Genomic DNA, 12,973 nt, shown 5'->3' on the forward strand with positions numbered 1-12,973 from the left:
ATTCGCCTTCCTTGCAATCGCAATCAACTCTGTCGTGGTACTTGGTGTTCTCGGAGCAAGAACTAACTCATGAATCCGTGACCATATCTTCACAAGCCCCCGTACGGCCTCAGTCGCATATCCCTTCCCCCAAAAGTCAGGGCGAAAGGTATAGCCCAGTTCCCATCTAAGGTAATCTGCACGTTTAATGCCCTCGAGCCCCACATAGAGTGATCCTACGATGCGGTCTATCAATAGAATCAGTACTGTATTTAGATAAAGGTGTATTGTAGAAATAGAAATAGAGCGATCTTAGATTGGAATATCTTACCCTTACCCTTCTTATCAGATACTGACAGGGTGTCTGTATGTATTTCTCTCACCGCGTATCCGATCTTCAGATTTGAAGTTGAGAACGCCCGAATCCATTCCCTAGTATCCGAGATATCTGTATCAGGGACTTTTCTGAAACTATTTTTGAATGTTTAGTAAATGGTGTCCAATTTCACTTATTTAAGACATATCCAATCTCTTAGGAGACTAGTCATACGTACCTATGCTTCATAGTCTCCTCCCTAGACCGGATATCGTACATTCCCTCTGCGTCGCTGTCTACTAGTAGACGAAGTTCGAGACGATCAGTCCGGAAAACTAGAGGGGGAATTGGCTCCATTTTGAGAGAAGAAAATAAGATAAAATAAAATGAATTATGGTTGAGAACCAAGTGTATAAATACAACCTATGATATTACAAAGATGAGTCATCTATATACAATGAGTCAGTCACCTTTGATCAATAGGACTAAACTAGTGCTTTCGTTAAACTGCCCAACCAATAAACTGTTAATAATCAGGCTGAGTCATTTCTCCGCAGGTAAACAGAACTTTCCAGCCACAGGGTAAGTATGAGTCTCTGCAGACAGCTGTCAACTGACTGCTTAGCTTCGCATTATTATGACCCTGACCACCTGCAAAAGCATCCAAGGCACTAGTTAGTACCTCTCGCGTATTCAGTTTGATGGAGGTTCATTTATGGGGTTCCATAAAATTCTACGAATTTTGGGTACAGGGATTGTAATTTTAAGTAGCAAAGTACTGTAATATACAGAGCGCATTTTACTGCGCCTCTCAATTTAACGTGGGCAGCTCAATAAATGATATGCGCTAATGCTTTGGCGGTGGGTCTAGAAAATAGATGTCAAGCGTGTATTGGTCAAGGAGATTTCGAGAATCACTGTATCTCGCTGCTCCAGAGAGCATGATTCAGCATGGCATCAAACAGTTACTTCAAGCCATCCGTCGAATATTCCTAGGATTATTTTCGTGGTCATGGAAATGTAATTCTAGGTATTGTGAAAATGGCGTTTGATCGTCGCTCTAACCGCAAATCTCGCCGCTCGTATTGTGATATCTGAAATGACACAAGCCCTCGAGGAAGAACAAGGATCTCAAGGGCTAGTGTGGAAAAAATATTGTACAATCAAAGGCTTCAACTTCAACATTGGACGTTTAAACCTAGAAATTTGGACAACATGTAAGTCACATGCAGGAGACCATGTTAGACTCGCAACCGTTATTGCCTTCCATATCCAAAACACCGAGATGCTCTTTCAACCCCTAATCACATGATGCGCTAAACTTAGTGTGAACTGCCTGTAAATAACATGTTTTGTATAACCCCCATGGGCGCTACGGTGTATCTGTCTCCACTACTTGCCACGTGATATTAAAATTTGGCAGGGCTTGTTATCCCTTTCTACCTAGGTATGAACAGGCAGGACCGTTCGTACTAGTGATCGCTTGTGTTTGAATATCAATACTTCTGCCACTTTTGGACAAGTTTGTTTCCTTACCTACGCTCGCTACCATGAAGATCGCTCCTTTCTGGGTCTCTAGTGCCCTATTAGTTCCACGGGCTCTAGCAGTCCTTACTGAATCCAAGGCGACATCTGCTACGCTCACTGCCTCTACTGCGGCGGCACCAAGTTGTACATCTTCCCTCACCATCAGTCTCTGCAGCTACCCGGAACCTGGCCCAGACTTTGCCGTCGCCATCGACAGCAGGGCCTCTTGCTGGGACTACTGTAAAGCCCATCCTCCCTGCAACTTTGTTATCTTCTCTGCCGGCAAACCTAATACGGGCACCGGCACGTGCTGGCTGTATCCGGGTGAAACCTTCGATGCGAGCAAAGGTAGTTCGAATTCCGCCAATCCCAGCCTGTCCGTCTACAGCCAGCCCGTGTGTGCTGGCGGGAGCGCATCCACCATTGCTGGCGCCTGCGCCTGCCGGCCTCTCGCTCACTAATCCATTGGCTATAGGCGTGGCTATATTAATATTGCAGGCCCTTTAATGAAACTCTTGTATGTATTGGTTGTTTGTTCAGCTAAACAAGCTAATGTGGTCAGTATGCGAGTGGGCCACCTCAAGACACCACAGTAAATGTAATAATTTAAGATCATTCTCAACAATCAAAAGTTTGTTCCACTCTACCTTTCATATAGTAAATTTTTAGAGCATAAGGAGCCTATTATATGAGCCTAGGTCAACTAAATCATGATTTGACAATATTTACAAAAATTGCACTAATCTAACGTTTTGAGCTTTAAAAATATATCATCTAATCACCACTTCCTAAAAATTATCGAGACCTTCGAAATACGTCAGACTCAACACGAGAAATACATATATACAGGAAGACTTTACGATAAGCTATGATTGTGGAGATATTAAGTTGTAATCTATCGCATTTACTATGGTGTTTTGGGGTGGCTCACTCGCTTGCCGGCCATGTTTATAATTGTCCATCTAGGGATTATATAATAACAGAGTTCTTAATGCCTATGATTGGGTGACCACCTTCGTATCTCCAACAGTAGTCCCTCGCCTTGATTATGTAGACCTTCGCTATGGCTACGTGTTCCTTCAACTTGGCCAAGCAGTCCCTCACCGTGGCAATGTGGGTGGGACCTCGCCATGACTACGTGGCTATGCGATACATTGTTGGTTGCTGGGACTTGGCCTTGTAAGCTCCATTATCTAACAGATGTAACCTCCAGAGTGAGGACAAGACATAGGGTCTTCCTCCCAACATAAAGTATTATTGGCCGAGGACCGGAAGAACAAATCAAGCCAGCACGATGGTGGATCATGGGGGTTCATTGCACACGCAACCTGGCTTGTGCCCCTTACTGCACACACTTTCCAGTACGGCGGCCACTCATGCCTTTTCTATCGTTATACCTGCATGTCGGAAATGGCCTTCAGCTCTGTTTCAAATATGAAAGGCAATAACGATCGCAACTATATGCACTGCTGTCTGATTTGCCCACGATATATATATCCATTGGATAGATTACACCATTCCAAACAGATACTTAGGTATAGGCTTTCCAATATCGACAGTCATAACTCCATCTTGGTACAATTCTAGCCATCAAACCGTTATGATAATAACAGTTCAAGAACTAGTATAGAGAATAGACATAGTCGAGACCGTGGAAACGACAAGGACGGGTGGAGCACAGGGGACGGGTAATGATTGGCAGAGACGCGCGATCAAAACATTCCGCGGGCCAAAACAAACTCCACTCAACTCAACCTTGGGACTTCCTCCGTTGCTTCCCCATGCACTTGGTTTGTTGATATGCCTCTTTCCGACGCCAGTTTTACGGTGTCTGACTTTGATCCTGAACACGAGGCTCTCGCATCCACCCGCGAGTTTGGCAGTCCGGATCTTCCCAAGATGAATTACCACGACGATGAACCCGACTTCGCCATCAACACATCCACTCTTGATCGCGCCTTTCCCGACTTCTCTCAGCTTCCCACTTCGGAGGAAGAAGACGCATTTGACGGCGAAGTTAGCGGGGGTGTAGACGCAGGCGCCATGTCCGATTCCGAAGGTGAATTGTCCTTGGAGCTGGGTCGAGGCCTGGGGAAAGCGTCTCGTCGTCTGGATGATTCCCGCGATTCCGTTATGAGCTTCCAGAATAGCGTGCGGTCTTCATCTCCCGCCGTGCGTGTCGATTACCCTACCCCTCAGAAACAACAACCCGCCCGCTCGACGCGACGCGCCGCCAGCGAAAACCTCAGAAAGGATGCCCAATTAAGGCGAGCCGCTCAAGCCCAGAAGGATATCAGGAGCCCTCAAGTCTCTAATAAGACTCGCGACCAACGACGGACTTTCTCAGATATGCACGCCAAAGTGCGTGACAACTACGACGGGTCTTTCTTGGGCGATGAGCGCCCGGCTCCTGTGGACACCAAGCCTCGCTCGACGCGTTTCAACCAGGTCAACAACTCACAAGAAATCGCCGAAGCCATTGAACGCGCCAGCCGTGAAGCTTACGCCAAGGAACGCAAAGGCAGTGCGGCAGGAACACCGCGCAAGAACATCCCAGTATCAAATGCCCTCAACCACAACAACACCATGGGTGACACCATGACTCGCCAGTCCTTCCTCCTTCCCGATCTTCCTAATATCTCCGAATTGGTTTCTGGTGTTTATGAAGATGGCACTCCGGTTTTCTCTCGTCATCAGAAGATGCGCTCCACACGTTTCGTCTCTCCTCCCCACGACGCGACCGATGTGTCTATGACCCGTGAACACATGCCTCTCGATGCTGTTCCAATTCCTGAGGACGAGAAGGCGCTCTTTGTTTCCCTCAGACTCTTGCAAGACAAGGTCTCTGAGCTGGAGATGTTCAAGGCCGATGCCGAGAAGCGGATCGATAACTATCGCCAGGAGAATGCCTCCCTTAAGAGGTCACGCCACTCTGACAAGCACCACGTTGATGATAGCAACAAGAATAGCTCCAAGCGACTTATCAGCGAATATCAAAGTTCGTACACTCCATTTCATCATTGTTATTCGTCCTAACATCCTTTCGCAGAACTCGAAGCAGCCAATATTTCTTTGCAGAACCAGCTTGACGTTGCGGACCGCAAGACCCAGGTCCAGGAGGCGGCTGTCAAGCGTCTGAACCAAGATCGAGAGTCTGCCATTTCACAACTTGGTGTGGCCTACCTTGAAACACGCGAACTCAAGATCGAGAACGAACAATTGCGACAGGAGAACGCAGAGCTCAAGAGCCAGTTGCCAAAATATTCTGGCAACAAGGCCCAAGAACAGGAAGCGCAGGAGACAGATGCCAGCTTCAGCGCATCGGATGCTGAGGATAGTCAACTTTATACCGAGCGCAGCGGTGACATGAGCCGCAGCACCAGAGATATTATCTCCAGGCGCACCAGATCGAACAGACGCCAGGAAGAATCGCGTGCCAAGGTATCAATCCAAGTTGACAAGGAAATTGGTCGACTTGAGAAAGAACGCGCAGAGGAGGCGCTCTTCTCCTTAAATGTGCCCAACGAGAGGCGTTCGTCGTCCAAAAATGCTCGATCCGAGCTTCCTCGTCATACAGAATCGAAGAACGCCCGCAAGCAACCAAACACGAGCAAGCAGCGCTCGAAGCGTGTAGTTATGGAGGAAAAGAGCGGACCCGTTGATTTGACAGAGCAGACTCGAGCATCATCCGAGGCGGAGGATCTCACCTTGCTCAGTGTGATTGATGTGAGTAGTATCAGACTGATCTCCATTTGATGTTTGACGCGACTAACCCACAATCCTAGACAAATGAAATTGCTCGTCTACGAAAGACCCTCGAGGAAGAGCGCCTGTCTCGAAAGAATCGTCGCTCTAGCATGCAGAAGGATTTGACCGCTAACGACACGGTGAACTCGACCCGCCAGAGCATTCTCAAAGCCCCTCTTCCCCGAAAGTCGTCGCTCAAGACACCCCAGCAGGTTCCTCTGCGCCCTGCGTCCGCTATGGGTGATATTACTTCTCGTTCTGTGGCCACTTCTGAGGGTGATGCTAGCCTGGTTGTTCCCACTGCCGATCGTCCGAGGCGCCATTCTGACCACTCAGTTGCCTCAATGTCGCAGAAGAAGAAGCGTTCCACAATGGAGGATATGACATCTGCTTTCATTCTCCCTGATATCACCTTGAGCCGTGCCGAGCTCGCTGCCAGCAACCCTTCAAAACTTCCGGAGGCCACCCAGCGCGCCCTCAATGGCATCGCCCAACACGACGGGAAGAACTGCATGGTTTGCAAGAACTCTCCTCCCCATGATGGGCCTTGCAACCACGACGCTGTCAAAATCCCCAAACTCATCCCTGTCTCTGAGCGCATGCCCGAGCCCACGCCATACAACGAGGACCCCACCATGCGCCCCTCTCAACCACCCGCTGTGGCCCTTGCCACTGTTCTCAAGGCTCTCGAGGACGAACTCTCCCACCTAAAGATGCAGCTTGCTGGATACCAAAGTGCTTTCAACAAGCTCGACGCATCTTTGGGCAAGAAGCAACGCAAAGCCCTCACCGAGAAGGTTGAGAAACTGATCAAAGACATTGATCTGAAGTCCGACCAGATTTATGCACTATATGATGTTCTTGAGGGACAGAGGGGCCGAGGCGATCTTACGGAGCAGGAGATGGAAATGACACTCCAGTCTATTGGTCTCGATACTACCACCACTACTATAGACAAACGCCAGGCAGGGGATGAGTCGGAGGATGAGTTGCCTTGGGAGGGCATTGAGAGTACAGCTGAGTTGACTGGACGGGCTTGATAGTGTACACAGGTGTCCTTTGTCTCTACTGATGTGTTTTTCCTGTGTACTTTACACATGTGCGGGAGTCTAACCTGCTTGTTCGAGCATGAGCGAATCTGTATTACTGAGAGATCCTTGCACTTGAGGAGTAATTTGAAAATAGGACGAATTTTAATTCATTGAAGCTGATATAATAATATTCCACTAAGAATCGGTAGTAAAAGACCTTGTCTTCATTTCGATCGCTTTATATTGTATATGGAGTACCTTAACTACCGTGAGATCACAGATCTGTTTTGAACGCCAACGCTATGCCGTGTAAAGAAAAAGCCCCCCAATGCTACAGATCCACTGCTGCCATCGCAGCGCCCTCATTAGCCGCCGATGCTGATCGATTCGCGTCGCGCTCTGCAATCTCTTCTTCAACGAAACAACCCAAGCCAGCAAAGGCCTCCATCAGAGTGCGCGAATAGTACTCCCGCAGATCAAATCCACCAGCCGCAGCTTGTGTGCTCTTGCGAAGACGGTCGAGGTACTGAGATGGGTAGGACTGCTGCAAAGTGACATAGTCGCGCTTCTCGGGCAGATATCCCATAAAGGGATCGTACGGCTTCTCCGGCTCCGGCGTCTTGATCTTCCGCAACCCCTTGATGAGTCCCGTATCTGAAGGCCCGGCATTTTCGACGCTCGAGAGATTCGTACCCCTCTTGAGTTCTGAGCCGCGTAGAGCAGCTTGTTTCTGCCGGAGTCGATCTTGTTCGCTGTGCCTAGCAGATGACTTCCTCAGTTGCACCTTGTGGCTTTCCCGTGCGATGGACGCAGCATCAGAGGATGTTCCAGCTGCGAGTCTGGATAAGAAGTCTTCGCGCCCGGCGTGCATCTCGCGCCGCTCGTTCTCGAGCTCCTCGCGCGCAAGTTGTCGGCGCATTCGAGCCTCCTCTTGTTCGAGAGAAATGCGTGCGTGGAATGATGTCGCCTCCTGTTCCTCGATTTTTTGGTTTGTGCGGATGGATGCCATGTTCTCGGTTGCGTATTTCTGGAGCTGGGCTTCGGTCTTTGCCACATCGCTTCGGGATACCAGGTTGGCGATTATCTCTTCGCGCTGCTCGAGGAAATCATCGTAGGCGCGCTTTCCGTCGAATTCTTCTTCACGGCGGTTTAGACTATTGATGAGGTGTTAGCATATTTATTAGGTTGTGTGAGAGTAGTTGTGACGTACATGTGCATCACGCGTCGCCGAATGTCGACCTCCCGCTCTACCCCGATATCCTCGAAGGTCTGCGCACGGAATCGATTCTTGCGCAGCGTCTTTCGGCAGCCGGCGACGGGGCAGCTGGAGGGACCAGATGAGAAAATGCGGTCCACGCAGGACTCACACATCTTGTGGTAGCATTCCGGGTTGATGAGAAAGCGCATGTTCGGGTTCAGGTACCGCGAGGACTTGCAGACGGGGCAGACCTCTGAGAAGGAGTTGAGTTAGCACATGGGACACATATAGAGCTCAGGAAAACCTACCGTCCTCATCCCGGCGGTCGATCCCAATATTGGAAGCCATGGTGTAGCTCCTAAAGGTTGTTGAAAGAAGAAGTGAAGGCGATCAGCAAGGCGGAGCGATAAGCATTCATCGTGCACGTGCCACATTACTGTTCCTTCCGTTCTTTTTTTTGCCGCCCCGGTTTTTTTCTTCTACAACACACCATGGGTGTCCCTACCCACGACTTGAACGCTCTCGAGCAGCGTCGCCTCACTCTTGAGGATAACATCCTTCAGCTCCAAAAGTCTCTGTATCACTGGCGCAACTGGGAGGCGGAATACGACGGCTTCCGCGATGCGATTAGCGATCTCGACAATGACGCCACCACGGACGATTTCGTTGCTGCCGGCCGTGAACTTGGAGGGGAGCTTGTGACCGACGACGAAATCCAAGCGATTCTTGGTGGAAAACAAGGGATCACGCGGTCTCGTGCACAGGTGGTTGATCTTATTGGAAGACGGATCGACTATGTTAAGCAAAATGTGGCTTCCATGGAGAAGAGACTGAGAGTTGCCGAGGATGAGCTGTACAATATGGACTCAAGTGACGCCCCGGGGGATGGTGGCGCGTTCGCTGTGAAGGAAATCATGGAAGAGCTGGACGAGGAGGGTAACGTCGTCTCCAGCTCGATCAATACCCCCGGTGATCAGGCTTCGCAGTTACTGGAGACCTTGAAGAAGGCCGGCGTTGAGGATATCCCCGAGAATGTCACCACCACTACTACATCAGGCGATGCTTCCAACGCGACTACCTCCTCTGCACCGGAGCAGAAAGCAGAAAAAATGGATACAGCCGAGGATCAATCTCAGCAGACCACTACCTCCACTAGCCAGCTCCCAGAAACCAACGGCGCTTCCGTGCAGGAGAAGGAAATCGATCTCTCAAAGCCAGTGTCCCTAGTGACAGCCGAAGACCGCGAGCAACCTCCCGTTACCGACATCGATGAGTCCGTTGAGGACGCCAGTCTTCGCCGGGAAATGCTGCAATACGGGATCGATGAGGTTGGCGCGATTGTCGCGGAATTGGAGCTTGATGAGGAAGGAAGTGAATTCTCCGTTGACGAGGACGAATACGACTGGGATGACGACGAGGAGAACGAAGATGAATTTGGCCGCTCGCACACTGTCCTCTCCGACGATTATCATCAGCAGATGCGACAGCTAGAGGCCAAGCTCAATGCTCGAGGGATGTACAACATGGGCAAGGACTCTGCAGGATTCCCGGAGGACATTCGAGAAGACCTCGAGAAGCCTTCCGCGGCAGTTGTCTCGCAGGATGACGCTGAAAGCTCCCAGAGCAAAAAGCCAAAGAAGCGTGTCGCATTTGCGGACGATTTGGACATTGCTCCTGCGTCTGAAGCCTCGGCTGCCGAGCCAAAGACTCTTCCGCCGCAACCAGATGTTCCAGTGCTCCTAGATGCCATCGTCGAGCGTACGGGTCGCACCCAGGAAGCACCAGCAGCCGCGGAAGAACGCCCCAAGAAGTTTTCAAAGTTCAAGAGCGCTCGTGCTTCAACTGCTACCGATGACGCGGCAGGCTTGTCCACCATAACTCCAATTACCTCCAAACCATCCAAATTCGCCGAGGCTCGCTCTCGGAAACAAGTCAACGCTGTCCCGTCGAACACAACCCCTGAACTATTTCCCGCCACTCCCCAGGAGCCGAAGCCGTTCTCCGCGCCCATCACGGTTCCTTGGGAGCCAGCCGTTCCTCAACCCCCTGAAGGCAAGACTCTTGCCGACAAGCTTGTCGAGCGAGAAAGGACCCCTGGCGCAGCTGCACCGGAACCCGATGAGCTGGATGAGTCAATCCACCGCCGTGAGATTGCTTCCGAGTTCTATAAAGTACGGAATCGAATGATCCACCAACAAGGTGGCTTCGTCGATAACGAACAAGAAAATGAGCCCATCGAAGAAGAGGGCCAGCCACGGATTAGCAAGTTCAGAGCTGCTCGCATGCGCTAATTGGAGTCGACTATGTATACCCAAATCAAAAAAGATAGATTATTTACATTCATCATACGCCTCTTAAGTAGGATCTGTCTGGGCGCCTCATCGAGTCCCAAATAGCAGGAATTCATGTGTCGTGGCATCTGCCGTGATACTGTGGGCATACCCTTCTACCCAGAAGCGCCATGGTATGTCAACATCAAATGAATTCCAATATCAAATTTAACAACGAAGGCTCTCTGGCTGCATCACCGCAGGTCTCTAGCTGGCTGTTTCAAACTGGGGACTTCCTCGTACTGAGCTCTTTAGTACTTACGAGGATGTTTTCTGGCGAGGGAGAGTGGGCTAGGGATCTGGTTTGTGGAGATGTGGTTTATTTTCATCCTCCGATATACTAGAAACCCCCCAAGTTAGATATATAAATAAGCAGTTGTCGACATGCTATCAACTTTGGTGGGCCTTTGATCTACAACTTCTTTGTAACGGTTGCGTGTATGGTAACCTTAGTATGAAACAGCATTGCCGGCTCTCAGGGTTACTTCAGGAAGATAGCGGAGCACTCTGGCAGAGGCTCAGGAGTTTACGATGACGGAATGATCTGATCGTTATTATCCAACCCTCTCTGGATGCAAGGCATGCATATACTGTACCCTAGTTGTTCTTTGATAGAGTCCACGGGCCCATGGTGAAGCATGACCTCATAGGCACATTACATTGTTGTGCACCCTTGCAACTAGAGCGGGTCTAGCCTCGCTTTTTTCGTCTCAATTAAGATTTATGCGGCAAAGCCATATTGTGGCGCAATGACATCGTGGAGGTATGAGCTAGCATGTCTCGATTGAGCAGATAATATATGGGGCGCCTCGGGTCAGCCACGATTACTGCTGCCTGTCCAGCTGCCGAGGACCTCCCTTGTCCATAAGTTTGCCACCTAAAAGATCAGCACTTTATCCTTGCCTTTTCTTCCCAGGTTGCCTCATAGCTCTCGAATCGTGGCGCGGTCCCATAAAAAGTGACGCCATTATACTCTGGCATTGGATTATTATGGACTCTTTGACCCGGGGAAAAGATTCCAATGGAATGACGACTCAGATGCACGTGGTGAGTGATTTACTTGTGATCCCCATCGTATTCAAGGTACCCTAGACAAATCGAATATTTGGTTTCTGGTGCTAGCTCCCAACAGACCCCTAAACCGGGTCAATGGGTCCGAGGGTGTTGGAGATGGTGTGATGGCCAAGATTTTTAGGGCTTCGTCTCCACTCCCGGGCCCTGAGCTCCAGGGTAACCAACCTTCAGGGCTGGTGATCGTCCGTCTACTATTTTTGGCCACGCGGAATTCCAGAAAAGGTTCCTAGGGTCGTAGTGACATACGCGTAATCACCAAAAGGCGCAATGAGTGGGTGAATAGCCTATCGCTTTTCGTAGCCCCTCTCTTTTCGTAGCCCCTCTCTACCCCTCTTTTACTAGGACTGGTCAGATCGAGATCAAATCGGGTCAGCTTTCCCAGCTAGCTAGTGGCTTATTTACCGACGTCATAGTTGGGAACTCTGGGAGCTGAGATGATTCCTAGAAGCTTGGGAATATGTTAAATAGTAGAGTTTTCTCGAGTTCTTGGAGGAAATTTAATTCTTTCAACTCTGACAACTCAATCCTATAATATCAATTTCATATTACGCCAAAATGTCTTACGGTAACAACGTACGTTGTCTTTATCCCATTCCTCCCTTTATTTCGCTCTTGGTTTATCAAGGTCTACCCTTCCTATGGAATGACTGTCTATCCTTGCACAGCTACACCATCTTATGTTTGTGCTTGTATTAATTGAAGGTATAGGACTCTTACGGCTCTTCCGGCCGCGATAACTTCGGTTCATCCAACACCGACACCATGGGCTCCGGCGGTATCTCCGGCGTCGATGATACTCTCGGCTCTTCGGGCCGTGCTGGTGACTCGTATGGCTCATCTGGCCGCGATAACTTCGGATCTTCCAACACCGATTCCTATGGCTCTGGAGGTGTCTCTGGTGGCAGTGATACATTTGGCTCTTCAGGCCGTGACACCCTCGGATCTTCCAACACCGATTCCTACGGCTCTAGTGGTCGCACTGGCGGCAGTGATACATTTGGCTCTTCAGGCCGTGACACCCTCGGATCTTCCAACACCGATTCCTACGGCTCTGGTGGTCGCACTGGTGGCAGTGATACATTTGGTTCTTCAGGCCGTGACAACCTCGGATCTTCCAACACCGATTCCTACGGCTCTGGTGGTCGCACTGGTGGTAGTGATACATTTGGCTCTTCAGGCCGTGACACCCTCGGATCCTCCAACACCGATTCCTACGGCTCTGGTGGTCGCACTGGTGGTAGTGATACATTTGGCTCTTCAGGCCGTGACACCCTCGGATCCTCCAACACCGACTCTTATGGCTCTGGAGGTGTCTCTGGTGGCAGTGACTCTTACGGCTCTTCCAACCGCGACGAATTTTCCGCGGGCCGTGGTAACGACAAGTCCTATGGATCGTCTAACAACGATTCTTACGGCTCCTCTGGCCGTGATAACTATGGATCTGCCAACGACTCTCAAGGTTCCTCTGGTCAAGGCGGTGATAGCACCATGGGCAAGATCATGGAGAAAGCTGGTGGTGTGCTTAACAACAGCAAGCTCGAGGAGCGTGGCCACGAGAAGCGCGAGGCTAAGGGTGCCTACGGCAATGACAACTACTAGAGCATAATGTGGGGATTATTCTAGTTTGATCGATTTGGCATGTTTTATATCAGCTTGAGATTAATGTGAATTTTATTCATTAATGCCCGGTACAACACGCTTTACTTGTAATTCCATGAAAAAAGTACCCTTGTTTCGTATTTCGTAAAAGAGGTATTACGGGCGTTTACGG

The 12,973-nt window shown here is 49.9% G+C and overlaps 6 protein-coding genes across 6 annotated transcripts; 4 read left to right on the forward strand and 2 right to left on the reverse strand.

Moving 5' to 3' along the window:
- Window positions 1-239: 239 nt before the first annotated feature.
- N7443_005993 (GNAT family N-acetyltransferase) lies at window positions 240-652 on the reverse strand (the record flags this gene model as incomplete). The annotated part of the gene is made up of 3 exons (XM_056886049.1): window positions 240-245; window positions 363-444; window positions 534-652. 3 exons carry the CDS (start codon window positions 650-652, stop codon window positions 240-242), a joined length of 207 nt encoding a protein of 68 aa, XP_056741497.1.
- Window positions 653-1,845: 1,193 nt separating this feature from the next.
- Window positions 1,846-2,283, forward strand: N7443_005994 (uncharacterized protein; the record flags this gene model as incomplete). Its single annotated transcript, XM_056886050.1, has 1 exon — window positions 1,846-2,283. One exon carries the CDS (start codon window positions 1,846-1,848, stop codon window positions 2,281-2,283), a length of 438 nt encoding a protein of 145 aa, XP_056741498.1.
- A 1,339-nt stretch (window positions 2,284-3,622) lies between these two features.
- N7443_005995 (uncharacterized protein) lies at window positions 3,623-6,609 on the forward strand (the record flags this gene model as incomplete). Its single annotated transcript, XM_056886051.1, has 3 exons — window positions 3,623-4,820; window positions 4,872-5,548; window positions 5,608-6,609. 3 exons carry the CDS (start codon window positions 3,623-3,625, stop codon window positions 6,607-6,609), a joined length of 2,877 nt encoding a protein of 958 aa, XP_056741499.1.
- A 322-nt stretch (window positions 6,610-6,931) lies between these two features.
- On the reverse strand, window positions 6,932-8,146 carry N7443_005996 (TFIIH/NER complex subunit TFB3; the record flags this gene model as incomplete). Its single annotated transcript, XM_056886052.1, has 3 exons — window positions 6,932-7,754; window positions 7,811-8,051; window positions 8,107-8,146. 3 exons carry the CDS (start codon window positions 8,144-8,146, stop codon window positions 6,932-6,934), a joined length of 1,104 nt encoding a protein of 367 aa, XP_056741500.1.
- Window positions 8,147-8,289: 143 nt separating this feature from the next.
- Window positions 8,290-10,089, forward strand: N7443_005997 (prefoldin-like protein; the record flags this gene model as incomplete). Its single annotated transcript, XM_056886053.1, has 1 exon — window positions 8,290-10,089. One exon carries the CDS (start codon window positions 8,290-8,292, stop codon window positions 10,087-10,089), a length of 1,800 nt encoding a protein of 599 aa, XP_056741501.1.
- A 1,668-nt stretch (window positions 10,090-11,757) lies between these two features.
- On the forward strand, window positions 11,758-12,801 carry N7443_005998 (ABC transporter integral membrane type 1; the record flags this gene model as incomplete). The annotated part of the gene is made up of 2 exons (XM_056886054.1): window positions 11,758-11,775; window positions 11,911-12,801. 2 exons carry the CDS (start codon window positions 11,758-11,760, stop codon window positions 12,799-12,801), a joined length of 909 nt encoding a protein of 302 aa, XP_056741502.1.
- Between the last annotated feature and the right edge of the window lie 172 nt (window positions 12,802-12,973).

Source organism: Penicillium atrosanguineum (assembly GCF_028827265.1).
Source record: "Penicillium atrosanguineum strain IBT 20685 chromosome Unknown utg000004l_segment0_segment0, whole genome shotgun sequence".
Lineage (NCBI taxonomy): Eukaryota > Fungi > Ascomycota > Eurotiomycetes > Eurotiales > Aspergillaceae > Penicillium > Penicillium atrosanguineum.